The 22,123-nt window shown below is 40.5% G+C and overlaps 1 protein-coding gene across 1 annotated transcript in view; it reads left to right on the top strand.

Moving 5' to 3' along the window:
• DNAH10 (dynein axonemal heavy chain 10) overlaps window positions 1–22,123 on the top strand; it is a 1,995,301-nt gene that overhangs the window by 211,234 nt on the left and 1,761,944 nt on the right. The window contains exon 6 of the mRNA XM_085636177.1: window positions 21,069–21,282. Within this exon, the coding sequence (XP_085492303.1) occupies window positions 21,069–21,282 (214 nt within the window). The remainder of the gene's footprint in view (window positions 1–21,068; window positions 21,283–22,123) is intronic.

Below are 22,123 nucleotides of genomic sequence, written 5' to 3'. Positions count from 1 at the left end.
TAATATGATGAATGTAATATTGATAAACTGATTTTACAAGTAAAAATTCACTGCTGCACGAACAAAAACTAAAAAAGCACACAACATTAAGGCACTTTAATAAAAGGTTTTAGGATTGTGTGGATAGGGACACACATTTTGCACTTTATAATATAAGCATCTTAAAGGATTACTAAGGACAGAGTTTGATTTTAGGTATTTTACCGTGATTAATTTTTGGTAACAATTTTAACCACCTTTTTTGTACCAAGACAGGCATTAGGCAATGATGAAATTTAACATTTAAGTATTTATTTATCCCATTTTGTTGCATCAAGATTTGTGTCACATTTACAACTATACAGAGACATATATTCATATAGTTTCTGTTGTTATTTTAAAGACTCAAGCCCGTATTTTCAAAGTCTGTTGTTTATATTCATTAATCTAGACGTAGGCACTTGTCACTTTAAATTAGTGGATCTGCATAGACAGCGTTGTCATGTGATCAAGGCCGTTACGTGTTTCGCCAAATTAATGGCTTGATCAAGCCATTAGTTTGGCGAAACGCGTAGCGTTTTGAAGAATAAAATTATCTGCTCCTCTTGGATGGACTTCTGAGTGTGCGTGTTCACTTTGGATTGTTTGCTGCATTATATAGCCTCGCGGTGGTTCCACCGGCATCACGCACCACCTGGCAGTGGGCTCGATCACGGAAGGGACCGCTTTTTGGAATTACATATATATATATATATATATATATAAGTATATGGAAACCACAGTCCTGAAACGATCACGATTTTTTAGATCAAGAAAACAGGTACGGACCTCCAACGTGGTGAAAAATGATTTTCTTTTATTGTGCAGATTTAAAAGTGCCAGTGCAAAGTAATTTCACAGCAAGTGCCCAGCCTATAAGTGTATATATATATATATATATATATATATATATATATATATATATATAGCGGCAAAACTGCACAAAATAAAATAATTAGCTCTAACTTGTTTTGTCCGTGTCCGTGTATGCTGCAAAGTGGCGATGACTTAGCTGCTGCTCATCTGCGGAGTGCTTTATATATATATGTATGTATATGTATATATATGTATATGTATGTATATGTATATATATGTGTATATGTATGTATATGTATATATATGTATGTATATGTATATCCGCCCGACCACTTGGTGTAACAATCTCTCCATCCACCACTTACCTGAAGCAGAGCACTGCATTCTGGATGTTGGAGTTCTCGACCACCTTGGGAACTACTAACAGGGGGAGTTTCGTTCTAGAGGGCGGAGCCTTCATGAGGACCAATAAAGGCGGCAGGAACATTTATCTGATAACGACGGAAGCCACCTGTTAACTTGGGCGCTGAGGAAGGCAGTTTATGCCGAAATGCATTCGCCATGTCATCTGTGATTCAATAAAGGCTTCCTTGAACTTCCCTGCTGGGTCACTGCTCTTTCGCAAGGATGAGATTCGTTTGATATGTATGTATATGTATATATATATATGTATATGTATATATGTATATATATGTGTATATGTGTATTTATATATGTATATTTATGTATATATGTGTATATATGTGTATATATGTATATATGTGTATATATGTGTATATATGTGTATATGTGTATATATGTATATATATGTATATATATGTATATGTATGTATATGTATATATTTGTATATGTGTATTTATATATGTATATATATATGTATATGTGTATATGTATGTATATGTATGTATGTATGTGTATGTATGTATATATATAAAAACACTAAATATGCACTTTGAGTAAGGCAAAATGGAAATGTGACATTGGAAGAAAAATACGCTATTTTAGCAGAATGGTATGAGTTCCAATGCACTAACTGAGAATACCTACCTGGTGCATTCTGGGTCCCGTAGTTGACAGGCTGCGGGCACATGTCCACTTGGAGTTAATTAACAACACGGAGTAACGCTGAAACGCGTCAGGACTATTTAAGTGTGTTGAAATGCTGCAGCGCTCTTGACGAATAAAGTCAGCTTTCTGCATTGAGCCGAAGTTGGGCTCTGGTGATCTCTGTGAGTTATTGCAAAGCTGCAGGATCTCCATTCCTGCTTTAAGAGCATGCGGTAAATGGAACTGCTTTAATTATATGTATATATATGTATGTATATTATCTACTGGCGGTCGCCAGTAGATAGTTATAGTTAGGACCGAGTTTCCATAGGAAATCTCAAAATTCTATTTTGAATAACTTTGGCGCCTTTTGACGAATCCTTGCGAAATTTTCAAAACTAATGTGGCGCTCCGCTCAGCTCCTACCCTGAAAGTCTCGGGGTGATTCGTCAAGCGGGGGCAGAGAAAAAAGGGGTGTCCCGAAACGCGTTTTCCCCATGCATTTTCCCATAGGACCTTTAGTCAAAGGTACAGCCCGAACGGCTGAACAGAATTACTTGAAATTTGGCAAAGAGGTCGTCCTCAGGTCAGGGATGTGCCTTTTGCATATATGGTGTCAATCTGTTCAGTAGTTCCTGAGAAAATTGCAGTTAAAAGTACATAAATATCTATATGCGCGCACCGTGCGCGAGCGTAATTCTGATTGGTGGTTACATGTCAGTCAACATTCGAATCGGTCGAAATCAGGAAGTGTCGGCCGCCATTTTGTGTGTGACAGTAAAAAAGAAAGGTGGAGAACGTGAAAAGGGGGCAGGGTACAGAGTTCCTGACCCCCTAGCTTTTGTCAGGGTGTCCCTGAAGGACCCCGAAGGGTGAAAAAAACTTTTTTTTTTTTTAAATCGCGAGGTGCGCGCACCGTCGCGAGGTGCGCGCACGGTGGAAATAAATCATTAAAAAAATAGAATTAAAAATCAAATTTAAGTGTTTAGATGTTAGGTCGCTCTAAAAAGAGCCGCTGTGTTAATTGAGGAACAGAGGAACAAAAAAATGAAAAAAATTATAGGGTGCCGCATGTGTGCTGCTGTATCTTGGTCTCTATTAGGGGAATGCTGGTGTCCCCATAAGAGAGAAGAGCATTGCACGCATTGCACCGTATATGCACCCTCTTGAAAAGAGGGTGTATATCCAGAGGAACAGAAGCAGGTGAAGCTGCCGCCGCAGATGAAGTGCTCGGCTGAGCTGCCGATGATGTGCTCGGCTGAGCTGCTGCGGATGTGCTCGGCTGAGCTGCTGGAGGGTTGTCTCTAGCAGCTCGAGCAAAAGCCACAGGATGTACTCCTTTAACGTGCCTGATCATAGTGAAGATACTAAAAGAGTATTTCTTTTTAGGATCTCCTCTTGATAAGACAACGCCACAAATAGTGCAGGTGACTTTTGGAGCATTCACCTTCTTCTGCCCCTCTGGAAATCTAAAAAATTGCCAGATAAAAGAATCTTTCTGTTTCCTCTGTCTCACAAGGGTCTCCTGCTCACTCCCAGAAGATGACTGCTGCTCTGCCATTCTCAAGTACTGGAGTACTGGAAAAGCTGCTCAGCTCCTTCTACCAGGGAATCAGAAGAAATAATGAGGGGAGTGGGTGTGGTGTTGGAAGTTTCTGGAACTGAAACTACTATAAACCAATGAAAAGTGTTGTTTCTTAATCACATGACCTGAAACTACTATAAACCAATGAAAAGTGTTGTTTCTAAATCACATGACGTGCCGTGCGCGCATGGTGCGCACACAGAGCACGCACGCATGCGCGTACGGAGCACGCGCGTACGGAGCACGCGCGCATGCACGTACGGAGCACGCACGCATGCGCGTACGAAGCACGCACGTACGGAGCACGCACGACGTACGCATGCGCACGTGGAGCACGTACGCATGCGCACACGGAGCACGTACGCATGCGCGCACCGTGCGCGCATCGTGCGCGCACAGTCAAAAACCCTTAAAATGTTTTTTAAAGTGTTTATAAGTTTATAGAAGATATTAACTATGCTGTTCAACTTTATCCAAATAAAAAAAAAAGAGCTGAGCCATTCCATATTACAGGATAAAGTCAATCTATAACTATATACATAGGTAGCTTATTGTAAAATAAATATTTAAAAAATATAATAATACATTCATAAATTAGCATTTAAAAAACCTTGCAAATTTACTTAAAAAAGCATAGGTTTCACACACGTTATAGTTAGGAATTAGCATTTAAAAAACCTTGCAAATTCACTGAAAAAACCATAGGTTTCACACACTTTATAGTTAGGAATTAGCATTTAAAAAACCTTGCAAATTCACTGAAAAAACCATAGGTTTCACACACGTTATAGTTAGGAATTAGCATTTAAAAAACCTTGCAAATTCACTGAAAAAACCATAGGTTTCACACACGTTATAGTTAGGAATTAGCATTTAAAAAACCTTGCAAATTCACTGAAAAAACCATAGGTTTCACACATGTTATAGTTAGCTGGACCTTTCACTCGTAAAAAACCAATGAAATTCCCCCGTTATAGTTAGTTCAGCTAACTATAACTCGCGCGCCCGCAATCCACTGCTGATGACGTCACATATTACATCACTCATGACATGGTCAGTGACATCACTCATGACATCACTGATGACATCTCAAATGACATCACTGATGACGTCATCCATGTGATAAATTACCACATCTTCTCACACCCTAATATAACCTTTGATACACCGACTTAAAATTTCAGAGTTCCATTCTCAAAACCATACATACTGCAATACCAATAACTACATACCCACTTATTAACTCTTAGGTCTACATACACCTCCACTCATTCACCTGTACAGTCACTCATACTTACAGTCACTCCATACAAGACTATCATATGCATTTATACACCTATATAGACACTCACACACCACCAATCATCCATAGAGGTACTCTCACACCTAGTCAGTCATGCAAATACTCACCTATGCGATTATACACACTCAAGTTCACTTACTCATAAAAATAGTACCACATTCTTACGCTCTTATAGAATCATTGATACAAGCACACACTCATCCATACAGTCACTCTCACAATCACACACTCTCACATCTACCCACTTATATACTCTTACACGCATATATACTGCCTTTCAAATATGTAGTTAGTCACAAATGTACCACTGAGATATATATTCACTCACTAACACACCCATACATATACTCACTCAACCATACAGTCCATCACAGATGCACTCTTAAAACCATGCACCCATAGAATCACCCACTCACACATCTAGTCACAGAGTAACACACACCCTACCCACACAAACACTCAGGAACCCATACAGATACTGAGCCAAGCAAACAATAACTCATATAGACACTCATATAGCTATTCACAAAACCATGCAGCCACTTATACACCAACATACAGACACATACAGACATTTACACAGTTTAGTCACTAGTCTACAGTAAGATACATTTAATGACTCACTTATAGAGTCAGTTACGCACCACAGAAAATCATCCATTTACACACTTGTACACCCACTCATTCTTCAACAGGTCTTTCCCTATATATATTAAACATATTAAAATTGTTCAGAAACACATACTCAATGGATGATGTCATCAGAGATGTCATCAGTGATGTCATCAGTGATGTCATCAGTGATGTCATTTGAGATGTCATCAGTGATGTCATCAGTGATGTCACTGACCATGTCATGAGTGATGTAATATGTGACATCATCAGCAGTGGATTGCGGGCGCGCGAGTTATAGTTAGCTGAACTAACTATAACGGGGGAATTTCATTGGTTTTTTACGAGTGAAATGTCCAGCTAACTATAACATGTGTGAAACCTATGGTTTTTTCAGTGAATTTGCAAGGTTTTTTAAATGCTAATTCCTAACTATAACATGTGTGAAACCTATGGTTTTTTCAGTGAATATATGTATGTATATGTATATATATGTATATGTATGTATATGTATATGTATATGCATATATGTGTATATATATATGTATATATATATGGATGTATATATGTATATATATGTGAAGAATCCCTCCTGTCTCTCAACAGCCAGGTAAGAGTCGCACTCAGGTTGCAGGTAGAGAAAAAAATGTTTATTGACTGACGCGTTTCAACCTCATGGTCTTTGTCAAAGTCACTTCTAAGGCAGGAAGTGGATACTAATATATACATTTACAAACAGGTATGACCCAGCAAATTTAAAAATAAACATAGAAAAAGAGTCATTAACATATAAGAAAAAAGACTCTCTCAACATTCAAGCCAGCATTAGTAAAAGGTAATTTTCACACATAAATAAGTTTACATGCCCCTCTTGTAGGCGCTGGATGTGGAAAGTACTATGAATTAAAATAACTTAAAATGACAAAGAAAAGCACAGCCCATTATTGTAGCGCAAACTGAACCCGCTGTATGCTGAGAAAAGTCCCACTCAAGGTGTGCCAAGATTTAAATTAAAAGCACATCTCACATTAGTGACACTGTATAATATATATGTATCCAAAGCAACACGCGCTCTTACAGCAACGTAATACGGGCCACACAAACAATGCTTAAAAAGAACGTTCTTTAATTCCAAACTAACAGCCATTACGCGTTTCGAGTCTAACAACTCTTAATCATATGCCACGCTGTTACATCAGGGGATTCATTGGCTTTTAAAACGTAACTTATTAGACATTAAAAAAGGACAATCGTCTATTCTTCCAATGTTGGTTTAAAGGGACAGTCAGTTGTTGGTTTTAGATTCGCAGTTTATGCAAATATTGCCAATGCAGCGAGGGTGAGTAGAATTTCATACTTCAGGTTATTCATTTAACCCCCAAATAGTTCTATAATACATGTTCCCTCGTTGAAAAATTCATTCGTTTATGTTCTCAAAATTATGTGGACTGCAGCTCCCATAATGCTTCATAACCGCCCTTTACCTTTCTTTTAAACAATATGGACACCACTATGAGATGTGTTTTTAGGTTTGTGGTACAATTTTTGTAAAATATTCAATGTAATTTGAGTGAACTTTTTGATTAAATCTGACAGAAAAAGTAGTCACCAGTGTAATTGTTTAAGTCATTACACGTTGTGAAAAGCTATGTTCTGAAAAAAGTGCAGTATTGGCATATTTTTGATTGAACTGATCTACGGCAAGGCAGCGCTACAAGTCCGGATTAAACAAACTCTCCACAGTGTCCTGAATCCTACTTAGGACAACTTCAATGCTTTTTAAAGACACTTCCAGTGGAAACCCACTCAGGGGATACATTATGGTTCTCTAAGGAACTTGAGTTTCCAAACGAAAGAACTCAAGTTCCCAGCATGCAATATAATTTGCCTAATAAGCGCACACCCACTCAGGGAAGATAATGAACACATGCGTGCAGATAATGAAAATAAAGGAGGGCCGATTACATTGCTCAAGTATAAAGCAAGCCTCTGATGAGATGCTCAAGGCATCGAAAAGCGTCGGGCACAATAGTTAACTGAGGGTCAGTGTGGGGAGCCATGAATGCAGACCGGATGGTGGAGTTTGAAGCGTGTGCCCTCCAGAAAGCTCAAGGGCACTTGGTTGAACTATATATATATATATATATATATATATATATATATATATATATATATATATATATATATATACACACACACACACACACAAATGCATAACCAATAGAGGCATAAAGAAATAGCAACAGATCAAGCATTTCCCACTATTAAAAAATAAGCATGATTAAGACATATTAGAAACATTCATGCCAAACAGTAAAAGCATCTTTTTGGTAGAAACAGGTGGACAACGGGGAGGCGGGTTGGACAGGGAGGAATCCACAGGCAGATACTGTATCCACCAGAAAAAGCATTACCGAAGCGAAGTAACTTGCTCTTCTGATGGATACTTCTGCCTGTTGATTCCTCACATTTTGAATAGAATCCTCAAGCCGTACCTCACCCGGAGGAGGGTGTCCGCCTGACTAGACCAAGAAATCTTGCAAAACAGATCGATCAAAATGGCCATCCCTCCTAACCTCCGAATCCAATAATAATCGAATAATTTTTAGTCGAAATTATATTGAAAATAATACTTTAAAAATACTTTTATTAATAAATTTAGACAAACACTTAAAGAAAAACTTTTATTTATAATTAATGTAAAGATATTTCATACTTTACAAATTACCCTGAAGTCCAGACCCCAGCGCGACTTTTCAAAATGGCTACCGGAATGCACGCAGCCATCGTGTAGGATGCGCGAAGGGTGCGCGACTTCTGTATAATATTTTTTTTTTAAAAGAATGAATATCGTTTTCTTAACTAAAAATTATTCACAATTTTTTTAATATGTATATATATACATATTCACTAAAAAAACATAGGTTTCACACATGTTATAGTTAGGTGGATATTTCACTCGTAAAAAACCAATGAAATTCCCCCGTTATAGTTAGATCAGATAACTATAACTCGCGCGACCGCAATCCACTGCTGATGACGTCCATATTACATCACTCATGACATGGTCAGTGGCATCACTCATGACATCATCCTTGTGATAGAGTGGCGTCCACGCAAATTGTTTTAGTGAATTTGCACCCCCGCGATTTAAAAAAAAAAAATGTAAATGTTTTTTTCTGCCTTCGGGGTCCTTCAGGGACCCCCTGACAAACGCTAGGGGGTCAGGAACTCTCTACCCTGCCCCCTTTTCACGTTCGCCACCTTCCTTTTTCACTCTCGCAGTGAAAACAAACAAAATGGCGGCCGACACTTCCTGATTTCGACCGATTCGAACGTTGACTAACATGTAACCACCAATCAGAATTACGCTCGCGCACGTTAGGGTGCTCGTACGGTGCGCGCACCGTGCTCGCTCGGTGCACTCACCGTGCGCGGCTATAGATATGTATGTGCTTTTAACTGCAATTTTCTCAGGAACTACTGAACAGATTGACTCCATATATGCAAAAGGCACATCCCTGAGCTGAGGACTACCTCTCTGCCAAATTTCAAGTAATGCTGTTCAGCCGTTCGGGCTGTACCTTGGACTAAAGCTCCCTATGGAAAATTGCATGGGGAAAACGCGTTTTGGGACCCCCCTTTTTTCTCAGCCCCCGCTTGACGAATCCCCCCGAGACTTTCAGGGTAGGAGCGGGGCGGAGCGCCCCACCTATTTTGAAAATTTCGCGAGGATTCGTCAACCGGCGCCAAAGTTATTCCAAATATAATGTTGCGGATTTCCTATGGAAACACGGTCCTAACTATAACTATCTACTGGCGACCGCCAGTAGATAATATATATATGTATATATAACATTTAAAAAAAATAGGATTGAGGTACATTAGACTTACAAATTTTCATTTAAAAAACCTTTGAAATTCACTGGAAAAACCATAGGTTTCAGGCACGTTATAGTTAGAAATTAGCATTTAAAAAACCATAGAAATTCACTGAAAAAAACATAGGTTTCAGGCACGTTATAGTTAGAAATTAGCATTTAAAAAAAACATAGAAATTAACTGAAAAAAACATAGGTTTCAGGAACGTTATAGTTAGTTGGACATGATGTAATATGTGACATCATCAGCAGTGGATTGCGGTCGCGCGAGATGTAGTTAGTACAACTAACTATATCGGAGGAATTTCAATGGTTTTGTTCGAGTGAAATGTCCAGCTAACTATAACACCCCTAAAACCTATTGTTTTTTCAGTGAATTTCTAAGGTTTTTTAAATGCTAATTCCTAACTATATCAGGCCTGAAACCTTTGGTTTTTTCAGTGAATTTCAAAGGTTTTTTAAATGCTAATTCCTAACTATATCAGGCCTGAAACCTATGGTTTTTTCTGTGAATTTCAAAGGTTTTGTAAATGACAATTTTTAATGTATTAATTGTTATACTGATTTTTTTATACTGATTTACTACATTTTTTAAACTGTTTATTTTTAGATATTTTATTTTTTTAATTACATTATACATTACAATACAAAATATACTTTCTCAGAAGGAATTACTTTAGTTTAAATACTTTCCAAATAGGCAATAGACTTTTAAGTACAGTAGTTACAGTTGACACTTAGAAGATTTTTCACATAGAATCAACAATGTTATCCTATGGCAGAAAATTCACTTAGCAGGTAAGTAGTGTTATTGTTACTTTTTCTTACTCAGTGGTGGATCCTGGATCCAGCACAGGTGAATCTCCTGTAAACAGTTGAAAGAATGTGTTTAAGTCATACAGACGATTTTTTAGGAATATTTTTAGTTTGTTAAAATAGACACTTAGAAACTTTTCTGCTTAAAACCGCACAATGGATTCCTATGGAAGGAAATACAAGTTACTGGTAAGTACGCTTAGAATTACTTTTCAGGGTCAGTGCTGGTCTAAAAGATGCAGCACTGGGTTCTCTCCTGATAACAGGTGAGTAAATCGGAATTCGTAGTTCGGCTGATTTTAGAGGAATATTTGTACAATGGTGAAGGCATGGGGCGGGGCCTGAGGTGACGTGTGCAAACACGCCCTGTGGCGCGTTTTAAATTGGGGAATTTATTCCTCTTCAATCCTGCGGTCCACTGGGGGCCAACTAGCCCACCAGGTGCCTCCAGTATGCGTCAGGGAGCTGTGTTGCAGAGAGGTGTTCAGAGGCCACGTCCCTTTTTACAACACTCTGCAACGCAACTCCGTGGCGCTTACTGGAGGAATTTTTTTCTTATCGGGAAGATCCGCGCATCCAGCGCGTATCCTCCCGTTTAAAAAAAAAATATATATTTTTTTTTTGGGCCTTGAGGGTCCTTGTGGGACCCCCTGAGGAGGCTTAGGGGGTCAGGGTGTTTCTACCCTGCCCCCTTGTCGCGTTTTGCGTCGTTTTTTTGGGGCTTTCTTGTGCCTCGGTTCTACCGAGGCACAAGATGGCTGCCAAAACTTCCTGACTCAGAGTGTTGGCAGCCAATTAAAATTCAGCTTGTGATCGGGAGGGTGCGCAGATCCTCCGAGGCCATAGATACATATGTACTTTTAACTGTAATTTTCTCAGGAACTACTGAACGGATTTACACCATTTAAGCAAAAGGCACGAGTCTGAACTGAGGACTACCTCTTTGCCAAATTTGGTGTAATTCCGTTCAGCAATTCGGGCTGTAGCTGCGGCGAAAGGTCCTATGGGAAAATGCATTGGGAATACACGTTTTGGGACCCCCCTTTTTTCTCGGCCCCCGCTTGACAAATCACTGTGAAACTTTCAGGATAGGAGCGGCCCGGAGCCGACCAAAAGTTTGGAAAATTTCGCGAAGATTCGTCAATCGGCGCCAAAGTTATTCCAAATAGAATGTTGCGGATTTCCTATGGAAAATAGGTCCTAACTATATCTACCTACTGGCGACCGCCAGTAGGTAATGTGTATATACATATATATGTATGTATATATGTGTATATATATGTATGTATATATGTGTATATATATGTATGTGTATATATGTATGTGTATATATGTGTAAGTGTATATATATATATATATGTATGTGTATATATGTATGTGTATATATGTGTGTATATATGTATGTATATGTGTATATATATGTATATATACTCGCTCCACTGCACCTTGACCAGCGCACTCCCGGACAAGTGCTCAAAACGCGAAGGTACGTCCACATCAATTTTCACGCTCCCTTTCTTTCCTCTCTGGATCGAAAAAGGCACTCACAGAGGTCTTTGTCGTTAAACAGCTTTAATTCGTACAGCCAACATAATGCGTTTCGGCTTGCGCCTTAGTTTAATGTTTTTCATTATCGCGCCAAAAGACGAAATTTTTTAAACATCCATAAATAAGTCACATGATGTACTGACGTAACCAGCAACAACGGACAAGCATATCCCGTATAAGCATGAGCGCCATCTTAGTACATATACTTTCTGAATGCCTCAATACTTTACTGCTTAACCCGTGATTGTCATGTTGCTGTTTCAACCTTGCTATAAATCCGCATTTGCATTATATCAACCCGATGTTAAATAAAATGCAGCATTGCATAGCAATTGTTAAAGCGGGTAAATTATCATTATAATCAAGCCGTATATCGGCATGGTAGCTGCCCAATTACAATTATATCATTTTTCCATGTATCGGCTTAACCTATCCCTTATGATGCTTTTGCATCCAGTGGCAGCTATATAACTCACTATATCGCCGTGTATCGGCTGACATACTAACTCCTCTAAGAATATCATTGTACATCAAGGACAAATTAATAAAAAGCCTTTTTTTTAAAAGAAAACATTCGAAAAACAGAAATTTCCACAGACATTACATTTTATTTCAGTTACCTCAACATTTTCATAAATTCATTTTGACCACATTTCATGAATCACTACTTAATCACGAGATGTATAGCTAATTCTTCCCCTCTATTAATTCCTTTCGGGGCCTTGGTCTCTAGATCAATTATATATCTCGGTTCTAATCTTCGTAGCCTCATAATCCTGTCTCCTCCCCGTATATTGTTTGGAACCTGATATTGACCAAAATAACGTAACAGCTCCCTGTCACTGTGATGTTGCTCTGCAAAATGCCTTGCCACCGAATACGTGGCATCCTTTTTGGCTATCGCCCTCATGTGCTCGAACACGCGTATTTTTACGGGGTGGATAGTACTGCAGACGTATCGCAATTCGCATGGACACTCTAGGCAGTATACTACTTTGCTTTTTTAGACCTGGCACTTTGTACATGAGTGTTCTTCAACTTCCTGTGCAAGCCTTGCACTTCCAGCAAGGATAAAAACCTCTTAATTCCCTTAAGGTCCCGCCTGTATTCAGCTTCGTTTCTAGAGGATTCTGTACTAGGCTATCCCTCAATGATGTAGCTTTTCTAAAGGTTATGAAGGGGGAGGCTGGAGTATCTGAGCCAATAATATTATCTGTCTTAAGGATGTGCCAATTTTTCCTTAGTATTTTTCTTAACTTATTGGCATCTTCCAAGAATATTATCAGCCTAAATTTGGTGTTTGTCATCCTTTCTTCATCCTTCCTTTTCTCTTTTAAGAGTTTTTCTCTTGGAATATTTTTCACCCTATTAAGGGTGGCATCCAGGAAACTCTAATTTTAGCCCCTGATAGAAAATCTGTTAAGATTGGCCTCTGCTGCTACATTAACATCATTCTCTCTTGTGCTGTTATGTTTAATCTTAAGAGCTCCCCTTAGGGGATACTCTTAATCAATATCGAGGGATGATTGCTCGCCGCGTGTAAAATTGAGTTCCCGGCCGTTGGTTTACAATACAATGATATACTGGGCTTATTATTGAAATGAGTAACCTTTCTCTGCTCCCGGAATCCTACCAAGGATGTGATAATGACTTTCAATTTGAATTTGTTACAGGAACCTACTGAGGGAAGATTGACTGCTCGAGGGAAAATACATATCTCAGCCTGCCATTGACTGCACTATGCAAAACCTACTAAAGGAACAGGAAATAAACATGTATGTGAAAAAGTAAACATAAAAGGGAGCCCTTCCTGTGCAAATTATTGTGAGCCTCTGAGGAAGATGCTACAGCATTGAAATGCGTCAGGCTAAGAATAAACAATCTGGAATGCAGAGGTGAAAGCAGGATGACTGGATTGCTACCGAGTGCCACCCGAAGCTCCAGGGCATTTGTTGAATACAAAAATATGTATAGATATGTGTGTATATATATATGTGTACATATATATAGGTATATTTGTGTATATGTATATATGTGTGTATATATGTATATATATGTATATATGTGTGTATATATGTGTGTGTGTGTGTGTATATATATATATATATGTGTGTGTATATATATATGTGTGTGTATGTGTGTCTGTGTGTGTGTGTGTGTGTGTGTGTGTATATATATATATATATATGTATATATATATATATATATATATATATATATATATATATATATATTCACCAAGAAAATAAACGTGGCACTCTCCTTGGGTGGTAAACTGGTTTTATTCAGACCACCTCACTCCTCCTCCTACGTGTTTCGACCCCACAATAGGTCTTGATCACGGTAGTAAACACAGTCCTTTCTTAGTTTCCTATCTTTATACTGAATCACCACTCCACCCATAATGAGGCATTGTGGGATCAGTAGTTTTGAAATTACAAATTCAATTATATTTCATTGAATGAACATTTTTGATGGATAAATGCGGTGTTTCACCATACCCCATTCCTTCTTCATTACACGTGTGATTGTTTAAAGCTCTCTGGACCCCATATAGGTGACCAGAGCCTAGGACCCTCACTGTTAAAGACTGCTTTAAGTCACATTTTTTCCTCTCCACTACCGCTTTTCGCGCGGGATGGTATGGAGATGAGAAACACAGGGTCACCCCCAAACTTTTCAAGGCCTCTTTGTAAGCCCAATAGCTAAATGCCGGACCCTGGTCAGAATGTAGTGTGCCAACAGCGTATGTCTTGATAAAGACTTGAAGATCCTTTATACCAGTCCAGGCGTCAGCCGATCGCTGTAGTCATACTCTATGGAATCAAGATCAAGAGTCCATTGCCACCAAGATATACTTGTAATTACCATCTGATGATAGGGGGCCGCAGTGCCCCAAGTAAATACAAGTCAAGGGCTTGTTTGAAATCAGTAGAGGGGTCTGCAGTGGGGGTGCCACGGTAGAACCCTTCATCTGCTGGCAGATGATGCATCTTAAGACAAAGTCTGTGGTCTGTCTATAGAGACCTGGCCACCAATAGCATTGCTTCAATAATGAAATTGTAGCAGCCACCCCTGCATGTGCAGAAGCCAGACCTTCATATGTAGCTTGAATTAACCCCAGTCTGCGATCACTGTTTGATATTACTCTGTCCCTCACTCCTGGAATCTGAGCATATGGTGTATTTTGTGCATCTAACTTGTAGGAGTACTTGAGTGGAAAGCCTTTTGGCAGGGGTGTGTCATTACGATCACCATTGATGGTCACCATAATGTCTCTGTCTATCCTCGTACTAGAGTGAGTGGTTGCAGCAAACAGAGCAGTGCGAACTCGTTGATGGCTCAGCGTGTGAATAACATGAGTAGGTGGCAAGCAGTCCTTCTACTTCGCCATCTGTTCCCAAAGCAGCTTGTGCTTTAATGTGCATCCTTTAGAAATCCATTCTACCTCCAATAATGTAGGTACTCAATATATGACTGCAGACAGTGATATGAATCACACACTAAAAGGTTGGGGAATCCACCATCCGTATTCTGTAGTTCCAATACTAGAGCCCTTAGTTCTGCTAGCTGCGCTGTGCAATCACCTAGTGACTGTGTGTAGGTTTTCTCAGGATGGAAAACTTCATCATGCATATGCCCTTTTTCAGCGGTGCAAGGGGCGTTAGGCAGGGATGGACTGTTCACAAGAAGTGGCATAGCTGGGAAAGAGCGGGAGACGTGAGTAGCAGGTAAGGAGCGGAAGAGTGGATTGAAGGAGGGGGAGCAGAAGTCGTGCAGGAAATGGGACAGAGACAGCAGGCACAGAACAACACAACAGTGGCAGCATACACAAAAAAGGAACAGTAGCAAACAAACAGGCACATAAGAGAGGCTGGCGAGATGGAAAACAAAATGGATGGAAAACAGTGGCAAAACAAAGGGGAGAAAAACAAAGAAACCTTGTGAAACAAAAGGCATAAAAGAGAACAGTGGCAAACAAAGTCACAACAGAACAGTGGCACAAGAACAAGAGATAGGGCAGTGTGAAAGGAGTGAGTGGGAGTGAGAGAGAGAAATGGAGAGAGAGAAAGAGGGGCGATTCAGGATTCAGAGGCGCTGGATGTGGGTCTGCATAGAGTAAAGGCTACTGTGACTAAAATTGTTTTCGGCCATATATCTCCTCTCCTTTTTAAAACAAAATATTCTTCCAATTTCATATATTTTGGGATCTGTAATATGTTTTATGGATTTTTTCGCATATACCGGATTGGGTTTTCAATTCTGAATAGGGACATTTTTTCACAAAAATCTTTAGATTTTCATGGAAACCTTGTTTCCTCATTTTGGTGAAGCTATCAAATTGAGGTAGAATGGGTAAAGCACACAGTTCACATACATAGGTACACATATGTTGCCTAGTCCTTTTTCATCCGTAGATTGGAGTGATTATGGACTTTAGCTGCAATATACCCTTAGGTGTTCTGGTAATTGTACCCATTGTGGCTTTCTGTAGCTTTGTGGATTAACTGTTTTTGTCTCCACGTAAGTTGCATACATTGACTACTCTTTTCTTGAGAAAACATTTCCTCCGTAATCACCTGAATTATTAATTTTCTACTCCACAGCTTACACTGTTGCTGTAAAATGACAATTTAATGTAAGCATGCTTTCAATGTTTTTATTGCAGTTAAGAATTTTGTATCATGTCTCTCTTCTTCCAGTCCTCAGATCTCTTAATATTTAAGTTCAACCTTTAGGTCCCTTATTAAGAGTGCTCTGGTATTCCTCCTAATATTTCCCCTCCAAAGTTACCATAGTACTACCCAATAATAGGTAGGTGCCAAAAAAAATTCTTCTTACTTTACAGTTTTATATTGCATTCAGTTAGTCATGATCTCACTTTTCTTTCTCATTTGCAAAAAACATAGAGAACCATATCTGACTGTTATGGACCTTTTATCCTCTAGTGCTGCAGATGCACAGCTTAATGCAGAGTATGCTGCCATGTTGATGTAGCTCACACTTTGTTGTGTCCCAACAAAAAGTTCTCAAAACAGTTGTGAGAAAGTGCCCTCTTTCTTTCATGGTATGCCCCCATGTTTTGCTGAATTGCTGATGTTCTTTGAATGAGTGTGCCCTGGGCTCCTGCTAATCCGGTAGCCAGGGCCTATGTTCCTTCCCTAAAACTGCATTGAAGCCTAAACCCAATTGGCATCTCTGGCCACATGTCACCCCCTGGTAAATGGTACCACAGGTACCCAGGGCACTGTGACCAGAGAAGGCCTCTAAGGGCTGCAGCACTTATTGTGCCACCTTCAGAGGCCCTGTACCCTGACACTCACACACTGCCTTTGCAGACACAGGGGCATATGCATCAACATTAGCATTTGCGATTCCTTATTAGCGAAAAATAAGGATTCGCTAATAAGGAATAGCAAAAGGCTATGCATGTAGGAATCGCTATTCAAATAGCGATTCCTTAACTTTCCTTAATTGCTACTAGCAAATAGCGAGTAGCAATTAAGGAATGCCGTCCCAATCATTCCTATGGGCCTCCAGGCCCATAGGAATGAATCGGAGATTGCATGAGCAAATAGCGAGTACCAGTAGGTTCTCGCAAATTGCTCATGCAATTTCAAGGGTGCAAGGGTGTCAAAATGACACCCTATAGCACCCCTGAAAATGATATGTGCACATATGTTGCACACACACATGCTCTAAGGGCATGTGTGTGCGCAACATGAAACTTTGAAAAATGCACAAAAGTGCATTTTTCAAAGTTTTTGCAAATTACCATGCAGTTCATCTTCATGGTAATTTGCTCCCCCTATTAGCGAAATCGCTAATTTTTTAACTTTGATGCATTGCATTTAAGGAATCTCACTTTGGGATTCCTTAAATGCAATTGCTATTTAAGGAATCGGTATTTAAGGAATCCCTATTTAAAGAATCGCTATTTAAGGATTCCTTAAATAGCGATTTTTGCTTTTGGGTTGATGCATTGGGATTGGGTATTTTTAACTTAATACCGGGAGCTATTAGCGAATCGGTATTTTACCGACTGGATTTTGGGTTGATGCATGAGGCTGTGAGTGAAGAGTCGACATGGCACACATCCCTGTGTGCCATGCCCACAAACCACTGCCCTGGCATACATCAGTCACCCCTCTAGCTGGGTGCCCTATGCCAGTGCTGAGGGTACAGGTGCATGGGCCCTGCACCCCCTACAGTGCCCAAATCCATTCCTGGGCACTGTAAGTGCAGTGCTGCCATTAAAGAATATACAGTGCTGGGAGTTTGTCATTACAAACTCCACAGCACCATAATGGCTACACTGAAGACTGGGAAGTTTGGTATCAGCACATTAAACCCACACTGATGCCAGTGTGGGATTTAATTTAAAATGCACAACTGAGGGCATCTTAGAGATGCCCCCTGAAATTCGACCAACTCCTAGTGACCTGACTGAGTGGCTGCTTAGGCTGCCACCAGCAGACATATTTCTGGACCCCTGGGTCAAGAGCTTGCTGCTCTCGGGGGCCTGAAACAATGCACATCCTGGGACGAGGTGCCAAGCCTCCTCCCCCAGGATGGGCAGGGTTCACGAAGGAGAAGCTTCAAAGGCATGCCGCCTTTGTGAGCCTCTCCAGACCATTTGCTGCTTTCAGCAACTGGTCCCCACTGGTTCTACCCCCCACTTTGGGTGGGAGAACCGGCGGGAAAAACAAGTGAGGAAGAGAGGTGTGCCAACTCCACCCCTAAGGTGGGGGAGGCGAGGTGAAGCACAACCTCTAGTCCCGCCATCTTGAGGATGGGGGGACCCAGCCAACCAGGGACAGACTCCTGCCCCCTCCCACTGGAGAGTGGCAGAATAGGGGGTGTACCCACCCCAGGGAAGGGACACATTGGTCCCTGCCCTTTACCTACCTTTAACTCCCCTAAATTTAGTATTTAGGGGCACCCTGAACCTTCCTTCCTAGATCAAGCAACAACAAGAAAAGAAGATAAGAGGGACGAAGGGCCGTGCAGAGCTAACAAGAGAACGACGTCCACTGACTTGGGCCCAGCCCTACAGGCCTGTCTCCCCTCGAACCTGCTCCTGCGAAATCCTGGCGTGTCCAGCAGCCAGCAACCTCACAAACCCCGGAGGACCTGCCTGCCTTCACTTTCCAGACTGTTTCTCCCGTGAACACCGGACGTGTTAAACTGCAGCTCCTGTCGCCAGCCAGGAACCGCGAATCCAGCCCACTCTGCACCCGCCGAACCCGGCCTGAGCTCGAGTGGAAAAACACCACGAGGAGGTCCCCCCGGCGGCCCTGACCTGAGATCGGGCGACCCCTGACCTGCCTCAAGCCTCCTGATGACACCTGCAGCCTCAATCCAGAGGACCCTCCCCTACCGCAACCAGAGCAGGTAAGAAAATACGATGTCCCAAGACACCCCTGCACCTGACGCCCCAAACCAACGGTGCCTAACCAACCCTCAACTTACCCCTCGAAGTGGTGGTCGCTCCTGGAAGATCCTCGTCCCCAAGCCTGCAGTGTTTCTTTGTCCCGGAGAATCTCCATTGAAATCAACAGGGCACCCGACCTCAAAACAGCATCCTGCATCCAGCGCCCTAGTGCCGCTGAGGGTGCACCTTTTGTGCTACTTTGGTCCCCAACTTGCCCTGAGCTAAACCCTGGGAGCTTTGCTCCCACAACCCCGTGGCCTGCTTGCCAGCAGCCACCAACCGGAGCCCCCTATCCTCCATAGGATAACATTGGGCCTCAACACTCTGCACTCGGCCGCCTTAGTGCCGCTGAGGGTTCAACAACAGTGCATCACTGACCCTGGGAGATCCCCGAGTCTAACCCCAGAACCCCAACTCCAAAGACCGAGTACTTACCTCGAAACCGATAACCTACTTTTCCTCATAGGATAACATTGACACTTTTTCTCCCAAAAAATGTCAGTGTCAACTTTTGAAATACAAGAATATTCTTTAAAAATCGTACATCTAACTAAAATGCATTTTCTCAACTGTTTTCAGGAAATGTCCCAGTGCCGAATCTAGGATCCAGCACTGTGTTAGAAAAAGTAATCCGAAAAGTAATTTACCTGCAATTTATGGAAAAAGCCTATTCATTCCAATGTACTGTATTTGGTAAGTGTTGCCTACTACTGCTCCCCTGTAAATCAAACAAAGTACCATTCCTATTGCATTTTCAAACAGTTCTATATCCAGTAACTTATTACTGAAAAGTATTTCATGCTTACCTGTTCCAGGCTTCCTTGGTTCTGAAAATAAACAACAGTATATGTCTTATACAAAAGCAATTGGCCTAGAGTTCAGTTCTTGAGTGTGTGAATTCATTTGCTGACTGAGTGTGTACATCAAATGCTTAACACTGTCCTGATACTGCCTTACTGCTCGACCAAGCTACCACTTTAGAGTGAAAGGTTCTATCTAACTTTAACCTCTGCCTACCTCTGGAGACTCTTGGACTCTATACAAACTGTACCTCACTTTGGTGCAGTACACATGGAGCCAGTTTCTTACAAAAGTGGTTTGTTAATAAGACAGAAGCACATCAGTGCCCTTGGTATACAGGAAGTTTGAACTGTACACGTCCATTACATTTTTTTGTTTGCCCGGTCCACCCTGGTCCCATTAGAGATTATCCATTGTGCATAGCTCTATACTTGAAATGAACTAGTTAACTAATGGACCAAAAGCTGAAGGTTATGCTTAATGTATGGAAAACACAGAAGAATAATACAATTGGAATATGTTAATCCATTAGTGACACTATATTGTTCTGGCTGATATACCCATATTCTGGCAAAGTCTTTAAGAAATTAATTCATATAATACCATTCATAACATTCCAGAAGTCAAGTCAGTTGCTATTACAAGCCGTGAGCTTCTTATTCTGCTCATTCAGAAAGCACAACATGGCTTTCTTTTAGAAAAAAACAACACCCTGGACTGCATATACAATAAATGTGTAACCATTGTTGAAAAATGCATTCAAGTGGTAACTCTAAAGAAACCATGAAATATCAAGTGTCACCAACTGTTCTCAGCATTCACCCACTTACTTCCCCTGGAACGTTCCATTGATGCTTTGGTCTGCAAAACTGGTGAAAAATCTGGTGAACAAGAGATGGATTTATTGTCTGCAGTACCTTTCAGCAATGCAGTGATCCCTAGCAGATAGAAGGACTCAATAAGGGAGCTAGAGGTGTAGGGCACACCAGTCCTCCTGGTCTCCTTCATTTGTCTAATACTTTGAAACTCAGGGCAAGTATCTCTGAGAACCTTGAAACCTGAAAAAAGTGCTCTCAGGTGGTTGTTGATGGAGCGATTGCCAAAATATTTGGCTGTTGGCCGCAGAGTGTTTTGTGTTCAAAATCCGTAGACCAAATGTGTTTATAGCCTGTGCTACATAATCTATTAAACCATTTGTTTTTCAGATCTTTATGCCTTCATTGTCCTACAATCAACACAAAAATGCAGAACCTTCAGTACCAGAAACAGATCAATCGTCAGAGCATGATTATTTGAATATTTTTAGCCCAAAAGATCTTAAAGTTGAAGTTCGCAGCATTCAGCTAATTAGAGATGAGTTTTTAATGAACATGCAGAAGTTCCTCAATCATATTCAACAAACAATACAGCAGATTGAAGGCAAGTTATTTTCCTTTATTGGTTGGAATAGCACTAGTCTTTATTAGTAGAAGCAGCAAATTATTTTAGTTTGATGTTTTGTTGAGTTCCTGTTTGATACTTTTTACACCATTTTGCACAACTGACTGCTCTTCTTCAGAATTTCCTGTGTCACCACACTTCACAAGACTGCATTGTCTGTCAAAAGGCATGATACCTGGGGATTTTGGTTGCTTCAAAAATAGAGCTATGTTTCAAATACATATCTTCAAGTTTACTTCAATCCATTCAGACACCATTAAAAGATGCAAGAGCACTTTTTTTTTTAGAACACTGACATTGTACATACCGATCAAATGTTTAAGAATTTGAGGTTCATATCATGTGGCAAAGTAGCACTCCGAACTATTAAAAGACTCAAGCTGTCTATTAGTAGAGGTGAATGGACGTTTCCGGACTGAAAATTATATTATTGGCGTAGTATGGGTAAACGTTAGCAGTCATTTGATCAAACTAATGCATTCTCTGGATATGCAGTTTGTATTTACCTTTTATGAACACCATCCTATGGGGATATTTGGTGATCTAAAAGTATTAACAATGGTCAGACTGAAGGCTATCAATATGTTAGGGAGAATTTGGCATGAAATTAAACAGCATCTTAAAATTCCGGATTTTTCTAACACATGTAGTACATACTGTAGAAAGCTGGTTTACACCAAAATGAGGTACACTGTGTAAAATGTCCAGACGACCATTTTTGGTTACAGGGTTTAAATTAATAATCCCAAATGCTCTCTTTGTGATTGCATGGGCGAGCAGTTTATGCTTATGAGAGGGTAGTTTCAAGCATTTGCTGTAC

This window comes from Triturus cristatus, chromosome 11 (assembly GCF_964204655.1).
Source record: "Triturus cristatus chromosome 11, aTriCri1.1, whole genome shotgun sequence".
Lineage (NCBI taxonomy): Eukaryota > Metazoa > Chordata > Amphibia > Caudata > Salamandridae > Triturus > Triturus cristatus.
The sequence above is the reverse complement of the archived record's forward strand: the minus strand, read 5'-3'. Positions and strand labels throughout refer to the sequence as shown.